Raw genomic sequence first — 23,675 nt, 5'->3', positions numbered from 1 at the left:
CTCTCCCTCTTTGGCCTTCAATTCCAGGACACCCCAGGGCAGAAGGAGGAGCTCTGGTTGGAGAAGAGGGGTTGGGTTTCTTGACCTGCCTTGTTTTTTGTTGTTGTGGTGGTTATTTCATCAAGAGCTCAATCAACCTGGGTGTGAGGAAATAAAATGAATAGGTAGGTGTTTGTTGGGAGTGGGGATTAGAGTGTACGTACTTGGTAAGGGGAAGGAAAGGTTGTGGCTAAAAATTAGCCTCTAGAAAGGTAAAGAGCCTGGTCCCCAGGCCCTTTGGGGAGGCTGAGTTTATAAATAGAAGAGCACATGTTTAGGAGGACAAGGTGCTTTCTATGGAACCTCACATATGACACTAGCATTATTAGAGTCAACGTCTAGTTCAGCAGAGTGAAGTTCACGACCAGTCCTTGATTATCCAGTGATTCATAGGGAGGTCTAGGATTAATACATACTCTAGTACACACGCAGGCTGGGATACTACCTATTTCGGCAACACTCATGTGAAAAAAAATTCAGAGGATTATAATTTACCACAAGCTTTTGATAGGCACCAAGAGTGCAAAATGGCTGCTAAACAAGTCAACCTGATATTAGGCTGCAATAATAGAAACATAGATCATGGAAAATAAATGTTCTGGTTATTCTTCATTAGCCAGATCACATGCTAAGCATTGCTTTGATGGCTTGGCGCACTGAGAACTTACCCTGCACCCTGAAGGGGGTGGCTGGAATGAAGAGAACTTCGGAGCCGTACGTATTGGGACCGCCTGCAGAAAGGCAGGACTAAGAGAGGAATTAGGGCACATGGGACTCCTGGGTTCTAGTATTTTGGAAGCTATAGTGCAGCAAGGTGATTCATTTTACATTTTTGTATCTTAACGTGTCAAAAATTTAGCCCAATGGGTAGAAATTCCAGGGAACTAATTTAAAAATAAGGAAGGAAAACCCTGATGACAAGTGGGTTCTAATGATGAAAAGGAGCCAGTGATGGAAGTAAAAGAAGCTATGGGGCTCAGGTGACATAAAAGGGACTTTCGCTCTGGCCTGGACAGTTACACTGGATCATCTCTGATATTTCTCCAACTCTAAGAATCTATGTATTGGCTTCTAGTTCTCCTGATACCTCTCAATTCATCAGCTAGCATCTTAGTTACCACTTCTATTTGAATTACAACCAGCTTTTTAGAAGGGAAAAAATTTTTTTAATTCTTTGCTTCTACCCATAGATCTCCAACCCAGAATGTGTCAGAAGTAAATCAGGAGTTTTTAATGACATGATTTATATAAAGCTAATGCCTTCAAGGGTTCAAGATTATTAATTTCAGTTTTACTGGAACAACACTGAGAACTCCTTTCAATAAAATATTATTTGAGGCAATGTTATGAACACAATTGGAAGAATAAATGGCAAAATGGGAAATCTAAGAAATACTTCAATCAAAAACACAGTAACAGAGTAGCTCCCCTATGGAAGCATTCAACTACTGCTCTAGTCGATATGCTGGAAATACAGGGGGCATGAAACATGGGTGGAAAAGGAGCCTGGACAATAGGCTGCGATGTATAGTAAGAAATTTGATTCTTATCCTTAAAGCAATGGGGGCCTACTCGTTAAAGTTTATGTTTTTAAAAGTGTTCCATGAGACTGACATTTTAGAAAGCATGTTCTGGAATTCGGGGAGTATAACCTCAGCAAAATTTAAAGTTTCATAAAAAGATGTAAAATATTAGATGAGTTATTAGAAAAATCTAGGGTCCAGTAGGCACTATCAATGGTTTGAGGAGGAGAAAGTATCAAATTGGCTGTAAGAATGAGGGAGAACATGGCCTGAATTACCAGGCAGGATAGGAGGTCCACTTGAGGATAACGGCCGTGACTGCTGATCTGAGAGCTGTCAGCATGCTTGTATGTTTCTCTTAAGCCAAACTCAGCTGCAGAGAAACCAGAGAGCGGGATTTAACTGGAGAAGGGGTTTGCAAGGTGGTCAATTTATTTGTTTTTATTGTTAGTGCCCATCTCTCCTTCAGCAACATCCTCCTACCCTCTGCCACAGATCAGCTCAAATATCAGCTCCATGAGGACAGGGATCTTTATCTATTTTGATCACCGATGAATCCCAAATGCCTAAAATACTGCCTGGCACATAGTAGATGGTAAATAATTGTTTATTAACTGGACAAGTAAATGAATGAATAAATGATGACTACTGAATAACATAAAGTTAGAGAACAAGAGAGTTGAGGATTATACCAAGAAGTATTATGCGGAAGACAGAAAAGTGAGCTAAATAAGAGAAATGAGGTCCTGAGGGCAGGAACTTCTTGTTAATGACTGAAACCCCAGAACCAGGAGAATGCCTAGCATATAGTAGGTACTCAATAAATATTTGTTGAATAAAAAATAATACTGACAACACTGTAAAATACGAAGATGGAAAATATTGTGATATTTTGCTTTTTGCTTATTCTAGTTGTTTCTTATAGGAATTCACCTGGATTCTCTAGCAAAAACAAGTGTCTTTTCCAAAAATTTCTATAGCTGAAAGAACAGTTGGACAATAACCCATGGTCCTCAAAGTACACCCATCTGCTATAGATGATAGCTCTGATAACCTAGCAGTTTCTCAGTTTATACAACCATGAGGAGGAAGTCAATTAGAATACTGCTTCTCAAACTTCGGTGTACACAGGAATTACCTCTGGATCTTGTTTAAAATTGATTCCGATGAGGTATGTCTGGAGGGGGTCTAAGATCTGATTTTCTAAACTTGCAGGTAATGTTGGCATTGCTGGTCTAAAATCCACACTTAGAGTGCTTGAATTTAGAGTGCTTGGCTACTAAACATTTGAAGGAAATTGGTTTGTTAAAAAGGCATTAGGAGCCATTCTATCAGAATGTACTCAATATTCCAACAATGAATCTTCAAATTTACCTGGAAGAAGCCTTCAACCTTTCTTCTTTGAGCTGTTAAAATGGAACAGCCCTCCTTCTAAACCCAGCCCTTCTACCGGTGCTTTTAATTACAGAAACAACCTTTCTTTATCAGTTCTCCCCACTCGCCTGTGTCTACCCCTCCATATCTGCCAGTCAAATTCCACCACTGATGGTACTCAAAATCTCTACAAATACAACAAACAAAAGTTTTGATTTAGTGCATGTCATATTCTTGCCACTTCTTCGTAGCCAAACTTCTCAGATGGGTTATATGTATCTACTCTTGCTGCCTCTGTCCTGTTGCTTCCCATTTCCCCTTCAGCTTAACCCAACCAGGCTTCCCTTTTTGCCCTTTTAGCAAAGTGGGTTGACCAAAGTCATAAATAACCTAGAGTCACTAGGTTTTTTTTTTTTCTGAACATGTGCCAGTGCTTGACCTTTCAGAAGTGTTCCACACAGCTGACCAATCACTCCTACTAAAAATGCTCTTTTCCCATTGGTTTTGACTTTTCTCCAAATGTCCTGGTTGTGTCCTCTCATTCTCTTTTCCTAGAGGAAAGCCTTCTAGCCAACTCTTGAATAGTAAATGCTTCAGAGCTGTCCTAAACTCTCTTCTGTCCTCAGCACTGCATCTGGCAGATGAACTCATACACTCTTAAATGTCTCACAGGCTCCTTAAACTCATTATTTCCAAGATTAAAGTCATCCTTTCCCTCACAACATGTTCTTCCCACAACAATCCCTTGATAATAAATAAACCATCAGTTACCCAGTTTTTTAAAGGGTAAGTCTGGGGCCATCATTTACCTCTTCCTCACTACCCTGTACTCCCGTGTCCACATCTGCTTAATCACCATATCCTGTCATTATGTATTTGTGGTTTCTGTCCCACTGCTCTCATTCTGGCCCCAGGCATCACCGTCTCTCACCAGGACCAGTGTGAAATCATCCTAAATGGTCTTCCTGTGTCCACTTTTACCTGTCTGCCATCCATTTTCCACACAGTATAACCAGACTGATATTTTTAAATGGGATCATGTAACTCCCCTGCAGAAAATTCAAAAGCTTTCCATTTCCTTGGGATAAGATCCCCAAACCTTGCCTGGCTTACAGTGACTTTCAGCAACCTTATCCTTGTCTATGCATGATCTCTTCATGTTCTAGCATAACCAGTTCTCTCCAAGTGCTTCAAATATACTGGCCTCACTGTTCTGCCTTAAGGTCTTCATGCTTGCTCTTCCATTTACCTGAGTAGTGTTTTCCCTCATTTTGCTTAACGATTCCTCACTCATCTTTTGAATCTTAGGTTACATATCACTTACTCAAGAAGTCCTTGCTTGAATTTTCATCCCAGGTTCTGTGCTTCCAGAGTGCCTTCTGTGTCCCTTTCCATGGTACATTCAACAACTCCTCATTGGACGATAAGTGACATAAATAACACAAGCTACCATGTATTGGTACTTACTCTGTGCCAGGTCCCTGTGGTAGGTAGCTTCTAAGATGACCCCAAATGATCTTTGCTTTCTGAGATTAATAGCCTTATATAATCTCCTCATAGGCAGTAACTTGTTTCTCAACAATGGAATATTTCAAAGTTGAGGAGAAGTGATTTCTGAGTTAAATTACAGAAGATTCTGACTTCCATCTTCATAGCAGACTTTCTTCTTTGTTGACTTTGCTGAAGCCCAGTGCCATGCTGGAGATGCCCAGGCAAGGGACAGTCAGCTAGAAAAATGAAGCCCTTAATCCAAAATGCCCCAAAGATATGAAGCCTTCTAACTACCACTGCATGAACTTGCAAATGGATCCTCCCTCATATGAGCCTTCAGATAAGATGTCAGCCCTAGCCAGCATCTTGATTGCAGCCTTGTGAAAGAACCTAAAGCACAGGACCTGGTGAAGCTCTGCCTGGATGCCTGACCCATAGAAACTGTGAGATAATAAGTGTATGTTGTTTTGAGCTGCTAAGTTATGCAACAATAGGTAACTTATATAATACCCTTCTATGAGCTTTTTTCTTCCTTTTTAAAAAAATATTTTATTGATTATGTTATTACAGTTATCCCATTTCCCCTCTTTATTCCCCTCCACCCTCCAACCCCCTCCCACCTGCATTCTCTTCCCTTAGTTCATGTCCATGGGTCATACATATAAGTTCTTTGGCTTCTACATTTCCTATACTATTCTTAACCTCCTCCTGTCTGTTTTGTTCCTACCAATTATGCTTCTTATTCCCTGTACCTTTTTCCCCATTCTCCCTCCTCCTCCTCCCCCTCCCCACTGATAACCCTCCATGTGATCTCCATTTCTGCGGTTCTGTTCCCGTTGTAGTTGTTTGCTTAATTTATTTTAGTTTTTGTTTTTTTAGGTTCAGTTGTTGATATTTGTGAGTTTGTTGTCATTTTACTGTTCATGGTTTTTTATCTTCTTCTTTCTCTTAGGTAAGTCCCTTTAACATTTCATATAATAAGGCCTTCCCCTTGCTAGAGTAGGTCAGTGGATTGAGCTCACACCTGTGAACCATAGAGTTGCCAGTTCAATTCCCAGTCAGGGCACGTGCCTGGGTTTTGGGCCAGGTCCCCAGTTGGGGGCACGTGAGGGGCAACCGTACACTGATGTTTCTCTCCCTTTCTTTCTCTTTCCTTCTCTCTAAAAAAATTAATAGATAAAAATATAATCTTAAAAAAATAAGGGCTTGATGGTGATGAACTCCTTTAACTTTATCTTACCTGAGAAACACCTTATCTGGCCTTCCTTTCTGAATGATAGCTTTCCTGGATAGAGTCATCTTGGATGTAGGTCCTTGCCTTTCATGACTTGGAATACTTCTTTCCAGCCCCTTCTTGCCTGTAAGGTTTCTTTTGAGAAATACACTGATAGTCTTGTGGAAAATCCTTGGTAGGTAGGTAACTGCCTCTTTTTCTCTTGCTGCTTCTTAAATTCCTTCCTTATCTTTGATCTTGGCTAATATAGTTATGATGTGCCTTGGTGTGTTCCTCCCTGGGCCCAACTTCTTTGGGATTCTGAGCTTTCTGGACTTCCTGAAAGTCTATTTCCTTTGCCACATGGGGAAGTTCTCCTTCATTATGTTTTCAAATAAGTTTTTAATTTCTTGGTCCTCCTCTCCTGCTTTTGGCACTGCTATGATTCCAATGTTAGAACATTTAAAGTTGTCCTGGAGGTTACTAAGATTCTCCTCATTTTCCTGAATTCTTGTTTCTTCACTCTGTTCCAGTTGAATGTTTATTTCTTTCTTCTTATCCAAATCATTGATTTGAGTCCCAGTTTCCTTCCCAACACTGTTGGTTCCCTGTGAATTTTCTTTTATTTCACTTTGCATAACCTTCACTTCTTCCTCTATTTTGTGGCTATACTCAACCATTTCTGTGAGCATCCCAATTACCAGTGTTTTGAACTCTGCATCTGATAAGTTGGCTATCTCTTCATTGCTTACTTGTACTTTTCCTGGAGCTTTGATCTGTTCTTTTGTTTGGGCCATATTTTTGTCTCAGCACACCTGTTACACATGAAGGGGTGGAGGCTTAAGTATTCCCCAGGGTGGGGCAACCCATGTCACTGGGTTGTGACGCTGTATGTGGGGGAAGGGTCCAAAAGGGAACAGTGCTACTTGCTGTGCTCTCAGCTGGCTTTTAGTCACGTTCTCCACTATCCACAAAAAATTGTGTCTTTCTGGTGCTGATTCCTTGGTGGGTGGGTTTGTGTACATGCTAGGACCCTGTAGGTCTCTCCAATGGATGACTCTCCTATGAGGCTGGGAGTATCTCCTGCTTCCACAACCCCCACAGGATTTTTTAGTCAGAGGTTTTGAGGCTTTATTTCCTCATGCTGGAAACTTGGGTTGCTCCTCAGTTATTCCTCCCTGTTTATCTGCATCCAAATGTAGGACCACCAGGTCTGCCAGTTGCTACCTCTCTCACCCAGGTCTTCTAACCACCACCTTGCCAGGAGTCCTCTCTGCCCTGGCTGCTCTGTATACACTAATATAATCCTTATAACATATTTATCAGATAGGATTTCTGTTTTACAGATAAGAAAACTGAAGCAGTTTTAACTTATTCTAGAGCACATGCTGGTCCTAAGGGATAGATCCAAAAATTGTACACAAATTGTTAGGACCCAGAATCTGTGCTCTTAACTATTTAAGTTGCATGAAGGCAGTGACTTTGTCTGATTTGTTCATAGCTATAGTCCCACAATGTTTGGCTCCATGATTGGTTAATTAATTGATTAGTTAATATAAAAAGTTGCTAAATGATGAATAGAGTTTTTGTTGTTTGTGCAAGGGGAATTTTATAAAAGTATTCTTAGTATGACTATACCTCTTTGTTCTCAAAGACTTCTTTTAATTTTGAGGTATGGATTCTTCAGGCATGCTAATCAACTAAATTATAGGTGCATTTCTCTCACTCCTGTCCTTTTTCTAGAGTGTTTTTAAAATTTTTTAAATTATATTTTATTGGTTATGCTATTACAGTTGTCCTGATTTTTCCCCCTTGGCCCCCCTCCACCCAGCACCCCACTCCCTCACACAACCCCACACCGTTGTTCATGTCCATGGGTCATGCATATAAGTTCTTTGGCTGCTCCATTTCATATACTGTATTTTACATCCCATGGCTATTCTGTGACTACCTATTTGCACTTCTTAATCCCCTCACCTCTTCACTCTTTCCCCCCAAAGACCCTCTCCCATCTAGCAACCATCAAAATGTTCTCCATATACATGATTCTGTCTCAGTTCTTCTTGTTTGCTTGGTTTGTTTTATAGATTCAATTTATTTATTGACATTTTATTGTTCATAGTTTGGTCTTCTTTTTTTCTTACATTAAGTCCCTTTAACATTTCAAGCAATAATGGTTTGGTGATGATGGGTTCCTTTAGTGTTATTTTTTAAAATCTGGGAGGCTGTCTGCCCTTTGATTTTAAATGAGAGCTTTGTTGGGTAGAGAAATCCTGGCCATAGGTCTCTGCTCTTCATGACTTTGAATATTTCTTACCAATCACTCCTAGCCTGCAAAGTTTCTTTTGCAAAATCAGAAGACAGTCTTATGGGAACCTTCCTGCAGGTAACTAACTGTTTTTCTCTTGCTGCTTTTAAGATTCTCTCTTTATCTTTACACTTTGGCGTTTTAATTATGATGTGTCTTGGTGTGGTCCTCTTTGGGTCCAACTTGTTTGGGACTCTTGCATGTCTATTTCCTTCACCAAATTAGGAAAGTTTTCTTTCATTATTTTTTCAAATAGATTTCCAATTACTTGTTCTTTCTCTTCTCCTTCTGGCACCACTATGATATGAATGTTGAAATGCTTGAAGTTGTTCCTTACAGAGTCTTCTCACACTATCCTCATCTTTTTTGGATTCTTTTTTCTTCTTGTTGTTCTGATTGGTTGCTTTTGCTTCCTTATGTTCCAAATTATTGACTTGATTCTTGGCTTCATCAACTCTACTATTATTTCCCTGTAAGTTGTATTTTATTTCAATCAGTGAATCTTTTGTTTCTCACTGGATCTTTTTTATTCTGATGAGATTCTCGCTAAGTTCCTTGAGCATCCTTATAACCAGTGTTTTGAATTTTGCATCTGATAGATTGCTTATTTCCTTTTAGTTTAGTTCTTTTTCTGGAGTTTTGACATGTTCTCTCACTTGGGCTATGTTTCTTTGTTTTCTCATTGTGTTTGTTTCTTCAAACAAAAGAGCTGCTATGACTCTCTGTCTTGGTAGTGTGGTCTAACATAGTAGGTATCCTGTAGGGTCCAGTGGCACAACTTTTCTGATCACCCAAGCTGGATACTTAAGGTGTGCCTTTGTGTGGACTGAGTACACCCTCCTCTTTTAGTTGAGCTTTGGTTGCTCTTGGCAGGTAATGGGAGGGATTTACCCAAGCCAGTCACTTGCAAGGACTGGCTGTGACCACTAACCACCAATGTCTGATCTTCATGGAGGATCAGCTATGCGTGGGCAGGGTGGTGGTGCACTGATGTGGTCTGTAGCTGTCCACTAGGTACACAGGCCCTGGGGTTTCCCAGGTGGTGCAGGTCAAGGTCAGCCCCTATTTGTGTTTTCCCCCAACCCACCTGCCTGAGCTACAAAGCCATATGAAGTGGCTACTACTTGTGCTGGGCACAGAGATTTTCAGGTGAAGCCAAGCTGTGAATCTAGGCTGACTGCTGCTAGTGCCATGCTTGGGACCATTTAGCAAGAAGTACAGGGGCTGGGGGATCATTGAGGCTGGCTGTTGCTTGTTTGAAAAGATTTAGGAAGTTGTAAAGTATGAGCCAAGACCAGACATTTATATGGAAATTCCACTGTTAACAGATGTACGTTGGGTGGGACAGATCCTCAAGGGATCTCCAGAGTAGGGCAAACAGTGTAAGTCAGGCTGATGGAGTTACAGATATGGCACCTACCTGCCAGCTCTGTGGCTGTATGGGGGGAGGGTTCAGAAAAAGGACAATGGACTCTGCCTGCCTTTCTGTTTGGGAGAAAGCTGTTCCCCTCCTCTCACCTTGATGCCAGACAGTTCAGTTCCTCCACTGGTGCCTTTCAAGCTACTTCCCTGGTGCTGGAGCTCAGAGGGAATGAGTCTGTGTAAGTCCATATGTGGGTTCTTTAAGAGGAACTGCTTGGGACTCCAGGAATTTCTTCCATTGATTTAATTCCCACTGGTTCTTGCAGCCAGAAGTTGTAGGGACTTATCTTCCTGGCACTGGAACCCTGGGCTGTGGAGCCTGGTGTGGCGCTGGGACTCCTCACTCCTGAGATATCCCTCCCAATTTTTTTATCCAGCACACATGGATATGGGTCAGCCTATTCTGCAGCTCCTCCCCTTCTACTAATCTGGATGGATGTGGCTTCTTTAATTTTGTATTTTTCAGACTTCCATTTAACTCTGTTTCTGATGGTTTCTATATTTTAATTGAAATTTTGATGTGGTTGTGCAAGGAGGTGAGCCATGCTTATCTATGCCACCATCTTGACCGAAGTTCCCCTGGAGTGTTTCTTTGGTCACTTACCAATGATTCTGTGAGCCACCAGTATTCTTTCAATAGGTTCCTTCCCTATTTAGTTACTCAGCTGACTAGCTCAGGAGCTCAGCTCTTCTCCATAGCAAAATGAGAGGAACTGAGGGAGAGAAGCTAAGTTAAGAGGAGGCAGCCTGGAGGGAAGCATGGACATGGTGGAGTTCCTGAGGGAGACAGAGGGCTTCCCTACATGATACAAAACTGTAGCCTGTGGGAAAAGAGGAGCTAGTGAGGAATTTCTGATGGCTGGGTGGTTGGACAACCACCGGTTCCTAACAACATCGGTTCCTAATGATTCATTTTCACCTGTGTACATTTCTGCACTGTAAATCCTCTAACAGCACAAATTTTCAGTCAAGTCTGCTGCATGTAAATGCCCTACACAGGTGTTATGAGTGGAAATCGATGAAGCCACCCAGGTTGGCACAGAGCAGAGATGACAGGAGAGCTACAGAGATGGGCTGTGAGAGAAAGTTCAACAAAACAGTAACTTGGAGTCAGAGGTGACAGGTATGACCTAAGGCCCTGGGCAATTCCCTGAAATCTTCGTTAGGGCATTGAACTTTCCAACGGCTGTGACTTAGAAAGGTCAAGCCTGTTTCTTTAAATATCCAAAAAGGCTTGGAGACCTCAGCTGACATCTGGGTCATGCCAGTATTATCTCTTTGTCTTCACTCAGAAGGACAGGCTCAGGGATCGGTCACAGGGGACAAATGTTGTTCCCATCTTTACTGTGGGAGTAGTAATCTTTGCCTGTGGGGGGAACTGTTAGTGACTCCACAAAACAAATGGGATGTGCAGAGCTAGGAGAGTCCCCATGCCAAGAATTTTCAGATGATAGGCCAGAAGCATTGGCTTTTCAAGCAAAGGCACATATTTTATTATTCAAACACACAGATTTAAAACAGGAAGGATTGACTATGATAAGACCAACCCAATGGCACAGATGTGTTCAAAGATCCCACCAAACTCTTACTTTTGGAAAATAAACAATGAAGTCCACCAATGAAGTAAAAACCTTCATGGAGACTGCAGTGAATTCAGTGAATTCATACAGCCTATGCCAATGGCATCTGGAACTGTCAATTGTGCTTGAGCTGTGCTCAACATAGTTAAAAGGTTCTTGATGTATGAGAACACTTGCAGGCCATATGCTCTGCTGTGACTTCTAAAGGTGGCAATACTGTTTTGGATAAGACACACACTTGTAAAGGAGAAAGCATGTTCATTGCAAGCACTTCAAAAAGTATGATGTAGTTTTCAACACCAGAGCACGGTTCTCCAATGGATTGTGAGAGTATACTCACTAAATGTTGCAGTCAGGTATCAAATAAGAACAATCCAAATAGGAAAGCTGACAACAAACTCTCATTTGCTGTGGCACCATGGCAAACTCAACCTTTCTAAAATATGGAAGCCTATTATTTGGAGGACTTGCTTTCTTGGCAAAGTGGTTGACTTAATAAAATTAGACTGACTCATGTGATCATACTGAATTAAAATAATATAACTCTCTTTATAGACAGGTTTTGAATGGTGCATATTATCCATCGATTGCATGCTTCTCATAGGCTCCTTTCCTGACCTCCTGGACTCCCCTTGTCCCACCCCCTCTCAGACTGTGTTAGGTACTCATGTTCCTGTAACACTGTGGGTATGTATAGCTGTCTCTCGTGGCACTTACCACATAATAATGTGGTCTTCTCCTCTCTAGCCTGTGGGATCCTGGAAGACAAGGTCCTTGCAGTGTCCTTTAACAATATTCTATTCACACATGGTGCCTGCTGAGTGGGCGGTGCTCAAGAGAGTTGTGTCACTCTCCGAATGACCCATTTGCTTGCATTAATGACACTAACTTTGGAATTAAACAAGATTGAAAGAAGATTAAACAAGACTCCAAAGATTAGTTTCTCATCTTTCTCATTAGTTGCATTGTCAAATTACCTTAAAAAGTTAATTAAAAGACTAAAAATTCACTTTCTCTCGTTGTCCTAGATAAGCGATGGTCCCATTCCGTGTCGTCTGCCACACTTGCCCTTTTCCCACTCCCAGTTATTGGTCTGAGCTCCAACTGCATTAAAATAGTTCTCATTCGCCTCACCATAGTCAAGAGCTACTATCATTATGGAAGATTTGCAGAAGCTGAAAGGAAAGGTGTGATCCTCTTTGGTAAAGTTTTAGCAATCACTTTTATTCCTGCTCCTTTTACTTTCTTTTTAAAGGAGGCCTGCAAATCACAAAACCTTGAAACCACAGTAGCTTGTGTTTATGTAAATTGAGATTAATTTTGTGTTGTCTTAAAATAGCTTTAAGTTGCACAAATTATTTGTAAACAGGAAAATTTTCTTAAATTATGCTCTGAAAGCCTGATGGCTGTCTGTGAGTTCTCCCAGGCAACACAGTGACTCAGTAAAAAACAGCTGGAAGGAATATAATGAGCAAAAAAGCAGATATTGTAGGTTCCTTATTCTAAACTCCATGCTCTTTCTACAGAGGTGGTCCTGTCACATCCTCGTGGAATGCATTTTTTCTTCTTTTTTCACAAATTCCAATCAAGCAGAGCCCCAAGTGGTCAAGAAAACAGACACAGTAAGAGGTGACCCATTGATTAGATGGAGGCCAACTGATGTAAATGAGGCACAAGAATCCATAACTCTCTTAGTCCACATTTCTCGATACCAGACAACTCAAAACTATTGTCCAGCAGGCTGAATTTGGCCTACCTAAGTATTTTGTTAGGACTTTACAGTTTTTTTTATTTTATTAACCTAATATTTTAAAATAAGGGAGTTCCTGTAGAAGTATATGTGTTTAGCTTTTCACGAACAAACATACGACCTAGCCATACTGGGCTGTGTATCTACATGGGAACTACAGCTGAAGCTGCATGTTACTGTACCCTTTAAATATAAGGGTACAGTTTCCCTGTTCAGTTTCCACTGCCCACACGTGGTTTGCCCCACATCTACCCCCAAATAGTTTTGCTCATTTCTATCTAGTCACTGGAGGCAACTGAGTTTGCCATGAAGAACTTCACATCAGGGTCCATTTCCTAGTTGCCATACCATTTTGAAATCAGAAGCAGATTTATAAAAGCAACTGCTTTCATTAGAAGATTGGACTAGAACCTCCTCAGGAAGCAGTTGCCTAGCAGTTCTGGTTTGGCAGCAATAAGGGATTCTCTGCAGCACCAGGACCTTCTTGCTTCCCCCCACCCTGACCCCAGAGCTAGCAACTTTTTGAAATGTAAAACTCGGTGTCTCCAAAAGTATGTTCTGTGGTACCTTTGTTATAAGAAATGTTAACATCGTTATTTTAAAAATTCAGTACTCAGAAAAATAAAAAATAAAAAATTCAGTAGTCACTTATATATGCATTCATCAGTAAAAACTAATTACCGTTTTTTGTTTTTAGTGAAGAGCCTTTAAAACACTGTTGTGCACTTCTAATCTCTCAGAGGAGGATTAATGTGCAGTCTTTTTTTCTATATATTTGATTGCAAATCTATTTTTACTGGACTATCCCACCCACGATACAAGTGTTCTACAGAATAACCTTGGAAAATGAGGTTAGGAATTCTTAGGGATTTCTAACTTTATCATTTTTTTGTAATATTTCTGAAAAGTCACTCATAAACAAAGTAAAGCAACCTGCCCAAGACACAGAAATTGCGGCTGTGATGAAATAGGGTTGAAATCCCAGATTTCTGTCTTCCAGTGGTAGCAGAGTGTGTGTAGACAATTTCAGAGTGTATGTCATGCACTGATCTCTAAATTTTTGGAAATATTCAAAGATAAATAGTTTTAGTTAAATCACAGCAGTGGAGGAAGAAAGTATCATCACCTTAAGAAAGGAACAGCAACCTTGGCATAGAGTCAATGACAATAAAATACATAACAGTCATTAAAACAGGAGGAGACAGGAGATTCAGGGGGTATTTGATGAGGATTAGATTTATTTTCATAAAAAGTGAAAGCACTGCTTTCTTTAATATTCCCATTTTTATATCAGAGTATATGTAATGTATAATGTATGTAATAAGTACACTGTTTATATAAACAAGCCATACAATGACTGTAGTCTGATTTCTCTCTCCTGTAAAAGTTGAGTCCAAATTAATAAAAAATTGAATAGAACAAAACAAAATTCTCTAGTATCATCATTAATGCATTATTAAAGAGAAACTGGATAGTTAATAAGCCTCCTTTTCTGCTGAAAGTTTAATGTTAAAATATGTATATTGTATGTATACTGAGTATGCGTGCTAATGGGGATTTCTATTTTTTTTAAAGATAAGTTGAGTTTTTTAAATTTTATTTATTTTTACAGAGGGGGGAAGGGAAGGAGAGAGGGAGAGAAACATCAGTGTGTGGTTGTGTCTTGCACATCCCCTACTGGGGACCTGGCCCACAACCTAGGTATGTGACCTGACTGAGAAAGGAACCTGCAACCTTTCAGTTACTGGGCAACACTCCAACCAATTGAGTCACACTGGACAGAGCTAGATACTTGGTTTTGAATACTTAAGCTAAAACAAATGTTTTAAAGACATAGAACTAATACAATTTAAAACAATACAGAAGTTTATAAAGTAAAAGCTAAAAATCTTTCATTCTTGTCATTTTATGAAGAATTTTGAAAAATCAGATCAGGCTGTCCATGTACACCCTATGCAACAATATTCTAACTTAATGACGTAGCATGAACTTTCACTGTCAGCACATACAGGGCTACTGTGTCCTGTTGACACTGCACTGTATTCCATGGCCTGGCTAAACCATAATTTACTTCGCCAGTCCCTCGTAGGTGGACATTCAGCTAACTCTAATTTTTAGTTTTACAAATAATATTTTGTACATGTCCCATGGGTGTGAGCACAAGTCACTCTGTAGAACAGATGTCTAGATGTGGGATTGCTAGGTTATTTAAATGGCCATTCTCAAATTCCCCTCCAAAAGGCTCACTAAATTATGACACTTCTAGCATCACATTTAAAAATGTTTCTTTCTCGAGGAGGGACTGGCACCGCAGTCATGAGTTGCTTCCAGTTCATGGATGTGAGCTCTTGCCTATTTCCAAAGGAGATATCCTGACTCCAGTTTCTCCCTTCAAATTCTCACCTCCACAAAGACTCCAGAATGAGATGTCCAGAATGCAAATCTTACTCCTCCACTTAAAAGCCATAAGCACTTCTTATTGCATCTTATATTTTAGAGACAGATACTGGTATCAACTTGACAGATCCTATGTTCAGAGGAATTTATAGGGGGGCTCAAAACATCAGGATGACTTTCAAGGTGTCATACAGAAAGCTGTCTAAATTGGTGTTAAAAAGTTTACGATTACAGGTGGAAATCTACAAGACGGTGAAGATGCACTGCATTTGGCACAGACAAATGATATGGTTTCAGTACAGTTGGATGTCATCCTACAAGGTGTGATGACTTTGAAAGAATAACCCCCATCTTTACTTCACGGAATTGCTAAATCTTGCTGGAAACAACAAGAGGAAAGTTGCAGCAATAGGGGAATGCGGCCTTGATTGTGACCAACTATAGTTTTGTCCCAAAGATACCCAGCTCAAATATTTTGAAAAACAATTTGAACTGTCAGAATAGACAAAATAACCAATGTTTCCTTGCTGTCGAAAGGCACAGGCTGAATTTTGGGATATAATGAAGAGAAGTAGAGATGGGAGTGTGGGTGGAGTTGTGCATTCATTTGGTGGTACCAAGGAAGCAGCAGCTGCTTTGATTGACTTGGATCTCCTTGTAGGATTTAATGGCTGCTCACTGAAAACTGAGGCTAATTTGGAAGTTTTGAAGTCAATACCTACAGACAAATTAATGGTTGGGGCTGACGCACCTTGGTGTGGAGTCAAAAGTACACATGCTGGTTCAAAATATGTAAAAACTTTATTTTCTACCAAAAAGAAATGGGAAAATGGACCCTGTTTGAAAGACAGAAATGAACCCTGCTGTATAGTTCAAATACTGGAGAGATGAGGATCCACTGGAATTAGCCAACACACTGTATAACAATACCATTAAAGTATATTTTTCCTGACATTTAATTGGTATGTGTTCCATTTTCCATCATGTATGTAAAATTTCATGGTAAAACTTAGTGAAAGTTTCAATAAAGGAATTCCCTGGGGGTTGTCCATAAAAAATATTTCTTTCTCACACACCTTGCAACTATTGCACATTATCAATCTTTTTGGTATTCACCCATCCAATGTATACAAACTGGCTCTCACCGATATTATAGTTTGCATGTCATGACGAATGCACGAAAATTACTGATCCACCTGTTAGTGAGACATAAGTATTCCTTCTTTTTTAAAAAATCATTTTAAAAAGATTTTTATTTATTGATTTTTAGAGAAGGGAAGGGAGGGAGAAAGAGAGAGAGAGAAACGTCAATGTGTGGTTGCCTCTTGTATGGCCCCCACTGGAGACCTGGCCTGCAACCCAGGCATGTGCCCTGACTGGGAATCGAACCTGTGACCTGACCCTTTGGTTCGCAGCCTGCACTCAGTCCACTGAGCTACACCAGCCAGGGCTGTATTCCTTCCTTTATGGACTGCCTGTCTATATCCTTTGCCACTTTTGGTTGCTTATCTTTATGTATTAATCTTTCATCAATTATCTATGCTACAAATCTTTTCTTTCCAGTCTATTGTTCATTTTTTCTATTTGTTTTATATTTTTCAATTTATTTCACAGAAGTCTATAATTTTTATAGAGTTCGCTCTGGCAATACTTGTTCACAATTTTTGAATTTTACTTCATATATTAGAAAGACTTCCTTATTGCAAGGTTATAAAATATATCCCTGGTTTTTCTACCTAATGCTTATATAGATTTGTCATTCATTAATCCATATGACCATTAGTCCATATGCAAAGTATGTATTTTATGTATTAGTTGAAGTTCTTATGTTTTTTTCTTTTATTTCCAAATACCATTCTCAGCACTATTTATTGGACAGGCATTGTTATTCCGGGATTTGGAATGCCTCCTTTATTATATAGTCAGTTACACAGCCTGGTCTCCTTTACTCTTTCTTTTCTTCTGTAACTGTCTAAAGCTGTTACGATAGCTGCAGTTTTACTGAAATTCTAGAAAGACAAGTATTTCCTCATTGTTTAGTTTTTCTTCTTTTTTGAAACAAATTTCTTCTCTACTTTTTTTCCAGATGGATTTGGAATTCTCATGTCATGTTCTAGAGCAAATTCTCACTGGAATTTTCACTGAAATTTCATTTTAATGGTTCACTAATGTTGGAAGAGTTGACATTTTTATAGTATTGAGTGTTCCGAGTAGAAACAAGGTATTATCTCTTCATTTATTGATATATATTTTATATCTTTATCACAGACATGAATCTTGTACATCTCTTGTTAAGTTTATTCCTGAGTAATATGTACATATCTTTTCAAATCATCATTCTAATAGATTACCAACAACATAAAACAGCTACTGACTTAAGTATATTTATCTCCTAGTTATCCAGCTTATAAGGTCTAATAATTTAATTGATTTTTTATAAAGCTATCAAGTTTTGATCTGACAAAATGCATTTTAAAGTTTCTTTTTTCAGCTATGAAACTAGTAAGTACTCAGTAGAAATGCAGAAAAACTGACACCAACAACCAAGAACCACTGTAATCATTTTATTTATATGTTTTCATTCTTTTTATATTTACATAGCTTCTTCTACATAATGTTAATCACACAGTATGATTAACTGAGTGTATTTTTTAAAATAATAAACGCATGCAATATGCCAAAACCATTTTGCTTGAGGTTTATGTGTTTGATAAGGAACCCTGTGCTTCTCACCAATGAACAGAAATGCTAACATAACTTCTGTTGCTGAGATTATTGAGTTCAGTTTGGTCCCTTCTTTGGCTGCCAGTCTCACTTGCTGGCATTTATACCACCCAATTATAGTTCAGCATCACGAAGCCCGCTGGCCTTCACACCACACATAGCCGCTGACCTCACTGCACACTCAGCCGTTCCATTTCAGGCCTCGGCTGGAGTCACTCTTCCAGCACAGGTGATGCAGAGGTGGCTGGCTTATTGTTCCATTTAAAAGGCTGACTAGAGTACAATCAACATAATTTTCAAAAACATTTTAAAAAACACATTTCTCATGTGGCTGGCTCTCAGTTAAAGAAATGTGCATATGGTTTGAGTTTAGACAGGCTGATTTGCATTTTACTTTGCATTACTTTAAAGCCGAGTAACTTACTTGTTTATTTTGTTACCTGTAAGGACCACTCTTTCATTCCTTCAGCTGTCTGCTCAGTCACCTTACCAAAGAGGACTTCCTTGGTCTACTTATATAAAATAGGAATCCCCACCCTATGGCCCCGGCCACATGTGCCCCTAACATATGCAGGGCTGGGGTGAAAGTGTGTATGGAGCCCACTCCTATGTCCAAGTATTTAAAAGGCCCAGCAGGGCTTCATGCACACACCTGTGAGTCATTCAATGCCTTCATTTAGGTCTCCATTCTATCTTTCAATTATTATTTTTGTATTTTTTAGACACTGATCTCCTGGGGGTGTTATTGATGTGGCTTTTAAAAAAACTTAATGATTTGTTTTCCATTACTTTATCTAGGTGATTATTGCCAGTTGTAATAGATATTTCTAGGCATCTCCTAATATCTCATCATTCTTCCTTTCCACCCTTTCTTTCTCCTTTCCAGCTGAAAGATTACTTTTTCCAAGATTCCTTGGCCACGTGACTAAGTTCTGACCAATGAAACAGCAGTGGGTGTTTGATGTGGGACTTTGAGGAGTCTCCTTCCTAAAAGGGAAAGAGGGAGAGAACACGTTTCATTTTGCTGGAGGTAAATGGTGAACTACCTTGTTTTCTCTGCTGAAGACTAGCGTTCTCTAGCCAGGTGTTCTGAGAATGTTTTGAACCAATCTTTATTATGTTTTGCTAGAAACCTATCTTCAAAATTATATCGTTTTTTAAGTCAACAACCGCAGCATGCTCTTGTAATTGTTTTACTCCCGAAGCTAGCCTCTTTTCTATTCCCAATGCTGTTTCTACATTATGTCTCCTTTTTTGTTGTTGTTTAGATTCTTTGCCAGGTTAGGTTTGTCTATTTTGTTTCTTTTTTCAACATTTGATTGTTAAGTGATCTTAACTTTTTCTTTCAATTTCCCATTTGGTTTGTTTCTGCCTTTATTGTTTTTTCCTTCCTTCATTATCTTCTTTCTTTGATTTTATTGTTTGTTTGTTTTTTTGTTAGTTTCTTGAATTTTGGGGCTGGATTAACTTATTTTCAGTTTTTCTTATTTTCCAGTATATACAGTTAAAGCTCTATAGTTTCTTTTAAGTATGATTTTGGTTACATAAGACAGAAGGTGTAAAGATCTGGCACATAGTAGGTGCCCCCTTTATAAAGTGTGAATCCATGTCTTTTTTAAAATTATAAGAACTGTTTAAATTAACATTATCTTGACTGAGCATTTTCCTAATGACATTCCATTTATTTACTTTTCTTATTACCAAATTAAAGAAGACATGTTTTTCCCTAATATTTATTTATTTATTTTATATGCTTTATTTTTATCACTAAAGACTTTCATTTCCTAGAGCAGCTTTACATTCAAAGCAAAATTAAGAGTGAGGTATAGAGATTGCCCGCATCTCCCCTCCCCCCACATCCCTATCCTCCCCCATTGTCAATATTCCCCAACAGACTGGTACACTGTTGCGACTGAGGAACCGACATTGACATGTAATCACCAGAATCCATAGTTTGCACCAGGGTTCACTCTTGGTGGTGTACACTCTATGGAGTTTTTGTTTCTTTTTTATTTTGCCTGGCTGCTCTTTAGAATCACCTGGGAAGCCTGATGGTGCCGTGACTCCGACCCATACCAAGCATGTCCGAATCCCCAGGTGTGTGACCCAGACAGTATTTTAAAAGCTCCCAGGTGATTCCAATGTACAGCCAAGACTGAGATTTATTTATTTTTTTTTTTTTTTAAATTATTTTTTATTGATTATGCCATTACATTTGCTCTATTCCCCCCTCCCCTCCCCTCCACCCTGCATACCCCTCCCCCACCATTTCCCCCTTTAGTTCATGAACATGTGTCTCAAATTCTTTAGATTCTGTATTTCCCCTACTATTCTTACCCCTCCCCCCTATCTATTTTCTATCTACTGTCTGTACTACTTATTTTCTGTACCTTCTCCCCCCTTCCCCTCCTCCCACTCCCCTATTGCTAATCCTCCATGTGATCTTCATTTCTATGGTTCTGCTCCTGATCTAGCTATCCTCTTAGTTTGCTTTTGTTTTAGGTGTGGTTCTTAATAACTGTGAGTTTGCTGTCCTTTCACTGTTCATCTTTTTTATCTTCTTTTTCTTAGGTAAGTCCCTTTAACATTTCATATAGTAAGGGCTTGGTGATGATGAACTCCTTGAATTTGGTCTTATCTGAGAAGCACTTTATCTGTCCTTCCATTCTAAATGAAAGTTTTGCTGGGTAGAGCAATCTTGGTTGTAGATTTTTGGTTTTCATGACTTGGAATACCTCTGTCCAGCCCCTTCTTGCCTGTAAGGTCTCTTTTGAGAAATCAGCTGACAGTCTGATGGGAACTCCTTTGTAGGTGACTGTCCCCTTAGCTCTTGCTGCTTCTAGGATTCTCTCCTTCATTTTAATCTTGGCTAATGTAATTATAATGTGCCTTGGTGTGTTCCTTCTTGGGTCCAACTTCTTTGGGACTCTCTGAGCCTCCTGGATTTCCCGGAAGTCTATTTCCTTTGCCAGCTTGGGGAAATTCTCCTTTATTATTTGTTCAAATAATTTTTCAACTGGTGGTTGTGCCTTTCCCCCTTCTGGTACCCCTATAATTCGGATGTTGGAACGTTTAAAGATGTCCTGGAGGTTCCTAATCTTCTCCTCATTTTTCTGAATTCTTATTTCTTCATTCCTTTCTGTTTTATCATTTTTTTCTTCTGTCTGGTCCTCTCCCTTGATTTGAGTCCCAATTTTCTTTCCATTACTATTGGTATCTTTTGTATCAGCATTCATTTCAATTAATTTAGCTTCCATATGTTTCTCTAATTTGTGACTAAAATCCACCAGTTCTGTAAGGATCTTTATAACCAGTGTTTTGAACTGTGCATCTGAAAGACTGGCTATTTCTTCATCACTTAGGTCTATCGGTTCTGGGGCTCTGAGTTGTTCTAGAGCCATTTTTGGTCTGTTCGCGCTGTTAAGTGAGCGGAGCGAAGCCTTAGTTGTTTACCAGGACGGGGCGACCCAGGTCGCTGGTTTGTGACGCTGTGTGTGGGGGGCGGGGTCAGAGAGGGAGCGATGGCGTTCCTCTCCGCTAGCCCAGAGCATCCAGTCACTCACACAAACGCCTCGGGCTTGCTTATCCGATCCTAATTTTGCGAGCCTGCTGCACCGCGCTCGGGTTTCCCTTCTCACTGGTTTCTCCGCACGTAACTGCGCGCGACCGACCGACCCACCGCGCCTCTTCCCTATGCGCTCCGCAGCCAGCTCGCTGGCGATCAGCCCTCGGTTGCCGCCTGCGCGCGCCGCGCACCGCCCCGGGAATTTTTTCTTGCTAACCTGCTCCGCTTCTGGTCTCGCTCCTTGTACCGTTCCAGCCGAGTATCTAGTTGTCCTTTGGACTCCGTATTGTTGATTTTCCGTGTAGCTTGGTTGTGACTGCTGTTAAAAATAGTTGTTCTTAGATTTGGTTGTGCACAGAGGTGAGGTGGACCCTCCACCTACTTCTCCATCTTGGCGGAAGTCCTCTCTTTTCTTATTTTTGAGATCCCTCTTGGGTTCCCTGTGGTCACTAGCAATGTAACCCCCCTGAACATATGTAGGTGTTTTTGCGCTTCTTCCATGGCCAGAAAGGTAAGAGAGCCACTGGTAAAGCGCATCACATTCTGGAGGAAGAAATGATGCCACACCAGGGAACACACATACAATCCAAGACTGAGATTTAAATGGATCTTAACTCTCTGTCCCATCTCTCCTAACCATAAACTGCAGCTGTTCAGAGCTGCTAAAAGTATAATAAAAGTGAATAGATGTAAATGTAATGTAGACTTTGAATACTTTATGTAACAGTCTGGCAATATTTACTCGCTGACATTGGCAATTTCTAATATGTAAATTGAATATTACTCTAAATGTATATTTATGTCCATATCCTCAGGAATTTGGCCAACTTATCAGAGGGAAAAGAAATTTAAAAGGAGGGTAGATTTTTAGGCAAGTCTGGGAAAGCCTGTGTAATCACAATGGAGTTGGAAGGTTTATTTAGACAGAACTTATTAGGCACAATTGAATTAAAGACACGGTTTGTTTTCTTGAGGCTGATGATAGAGTAAAAACAGTTTTAATGAAAAATCTAAGAGGTAAAGAGAGTTGGGTTTTCCAAGGTACTTTACAATATAATCATTTTCCTGGTCTTTGGAGGAGTCATCTTGGTGAGGTGTAAGCAGAACGATCATTCAGAGCTAGGAAGTCCAGGGTTTTAAGTCCAGCTTGATTAACTGCCATTTAAATGAATGTGGGCAGATGTCTAAACTCCCTGAACCTCGGTATCTTTAAACATGAAATGGGGGCAAAGTACCTTAAAGGATTCTTTTAGAGCTTAATTGACCAAGTAGGTGGTAGAGTTTTCATGAGACTGATTGCATTGCTTCTTATTTATCATTATATTAAACTTAATACATTGTTTTTTCTTTCTGCAGCGATATCTCCAGGACTAGCCAGTAGCCATGGCGAACTGTGTCACCAAGGAAAAAGAAGGGATGTGTCAGTGGCTGCTGCTGACCTCGGGTCAGCTGGGGCTGCCCTGCAGCCCAGCACTGCGAAGGCTCGGTGTAACCGGGCTTGGCTGTGTGCAGGGTCTGGAAGGGTGAAAGTCAAGTGACACACCTTTGTCATCTCTATTGTTTTTGTAAAAACCTGTATATAAATTTCATAAGGCATGTAGACAGCCTTTCCTTTCTCTGATTATTTTTCTGGTCAGTTTGAATTCATAGCTAAAATACACCTACAATAAGTTTTTTTCCCCATGATGCAACAAAACAGAGTTATTCTGTGAGTAGTAGTGATAGTACATATCAGCAATTCAGTCATAAGTGTGTAAAGCTGGGTAGATTTGAGGAAAGCAGATGCTATCCCAGAGCCATTGTAGATTTTCCTCTAAATTAAAAGCAGAATAAGGTAGAAGGGAACTGCTTAAATTACATTTGTACATAGGACTTATAGGAGAGACAGAAAGATTTAAGACCTTCTTAGTGGCTGAATTATAGGAACTCTACTATGGGGTTGCAAAATTATTTGGAATGCAGTGTCCGTGTACAACCCTGGTCCAAATTTACGCAGCCAGTGCGCTTTAGTGGCATGAGTGAGTAGTTGTGACAGAGTCTGCACAGAAAAACTCTTTATCCTCCCATCCTTCACTGAAATCAGGTGCTGGCCCCTGGTCTAGAAACTCATGCAGGAAGCTCTGAGAAAAAAGGCTAAGATTACTGAGGGCCTAAAATGTCTCAGCACTGCCATAGACCCTTGCTGATTCATTGTTTCATTCAGTTCCACTAAGCATGCAGGAAAAAAATTGTTTTTCAAGGCTAGGTCAACCTGGTTGTCTTCCATCCAGATGAATAATAGCATCCAGG

The 23,675-nt window shown here is 39.9% G+C and overlaps 1 protein-coding gene across 2 annotated transcripts; it reads left to right on the top strand.

Moving 5' to 3' along the window:
* On the top strand, positions 1–22,988 carry LOC128627927 (deoxyribonuclease TATDN1-like). 2 transcript variants are annotated; one of them, XR_008392220.1, is made up of 4 exons: positions 1–164; positions 17,184–17,318; positions 18,708–18,851; positions 22,743–22,988. XR_008392220.1 is itself a non-coding variant. In XM_053668355.1 (4 exons), exon 1 carries the CDS (start codon positions 15,614–15,616, stop codon positions 15,986–15,988), a length of 375 nt encoding a protein of 124 aa, XP_053524330.1. In that variant the 3' UTR covers positions 15,989–16,059; positions 17,184–17,318; positions 18,708–18,851; positions 22,743–22,988. The 2 variants fall into 2 exon arrangements, 1 of the variants encoding a protein (XP_053524330.1); XM_053668355.1 differs by lacking the exon at positions 1–164 and adding an exon at positions 15,614–16,059.
* The last annotated feature ends 687 nt before the right edge of the window (positions 22,989–23,675 follow it).

Source organism: Artibeus jamaicensis, unplaced genomic scaffold (assembly GCF_021234435.1).
Source record: "Artibeus jamaicensis isolate MK-2021 breed Jamaican fruit bat unplaced genomic scaffold, CSHL_Jam_final contig_484, whole genome shotgun sequence".
Classification (NCBI taxonomy): Eukaryota; Metazoa; Chordata; class Mammalia; order Chiroptera; family Phyllostomidae; genus Artibeus; species Artibeus jamaicensis.
The sequence above is the reverse complement of the archived record's forward strand: the minus strand, read 5'-3'. Positions and strand labels throughout refer to the sequence as shown.

What these genes read in the sequence shown, in the direction of transcription:
- LOC128627927 (XM_053668355.1), top strand. Translation starts at nt 15,614, where the DNA reads ATGTTTCCTTGCTGTCGAAAGGCACAGGCTGAATTTTGGGATATAATG.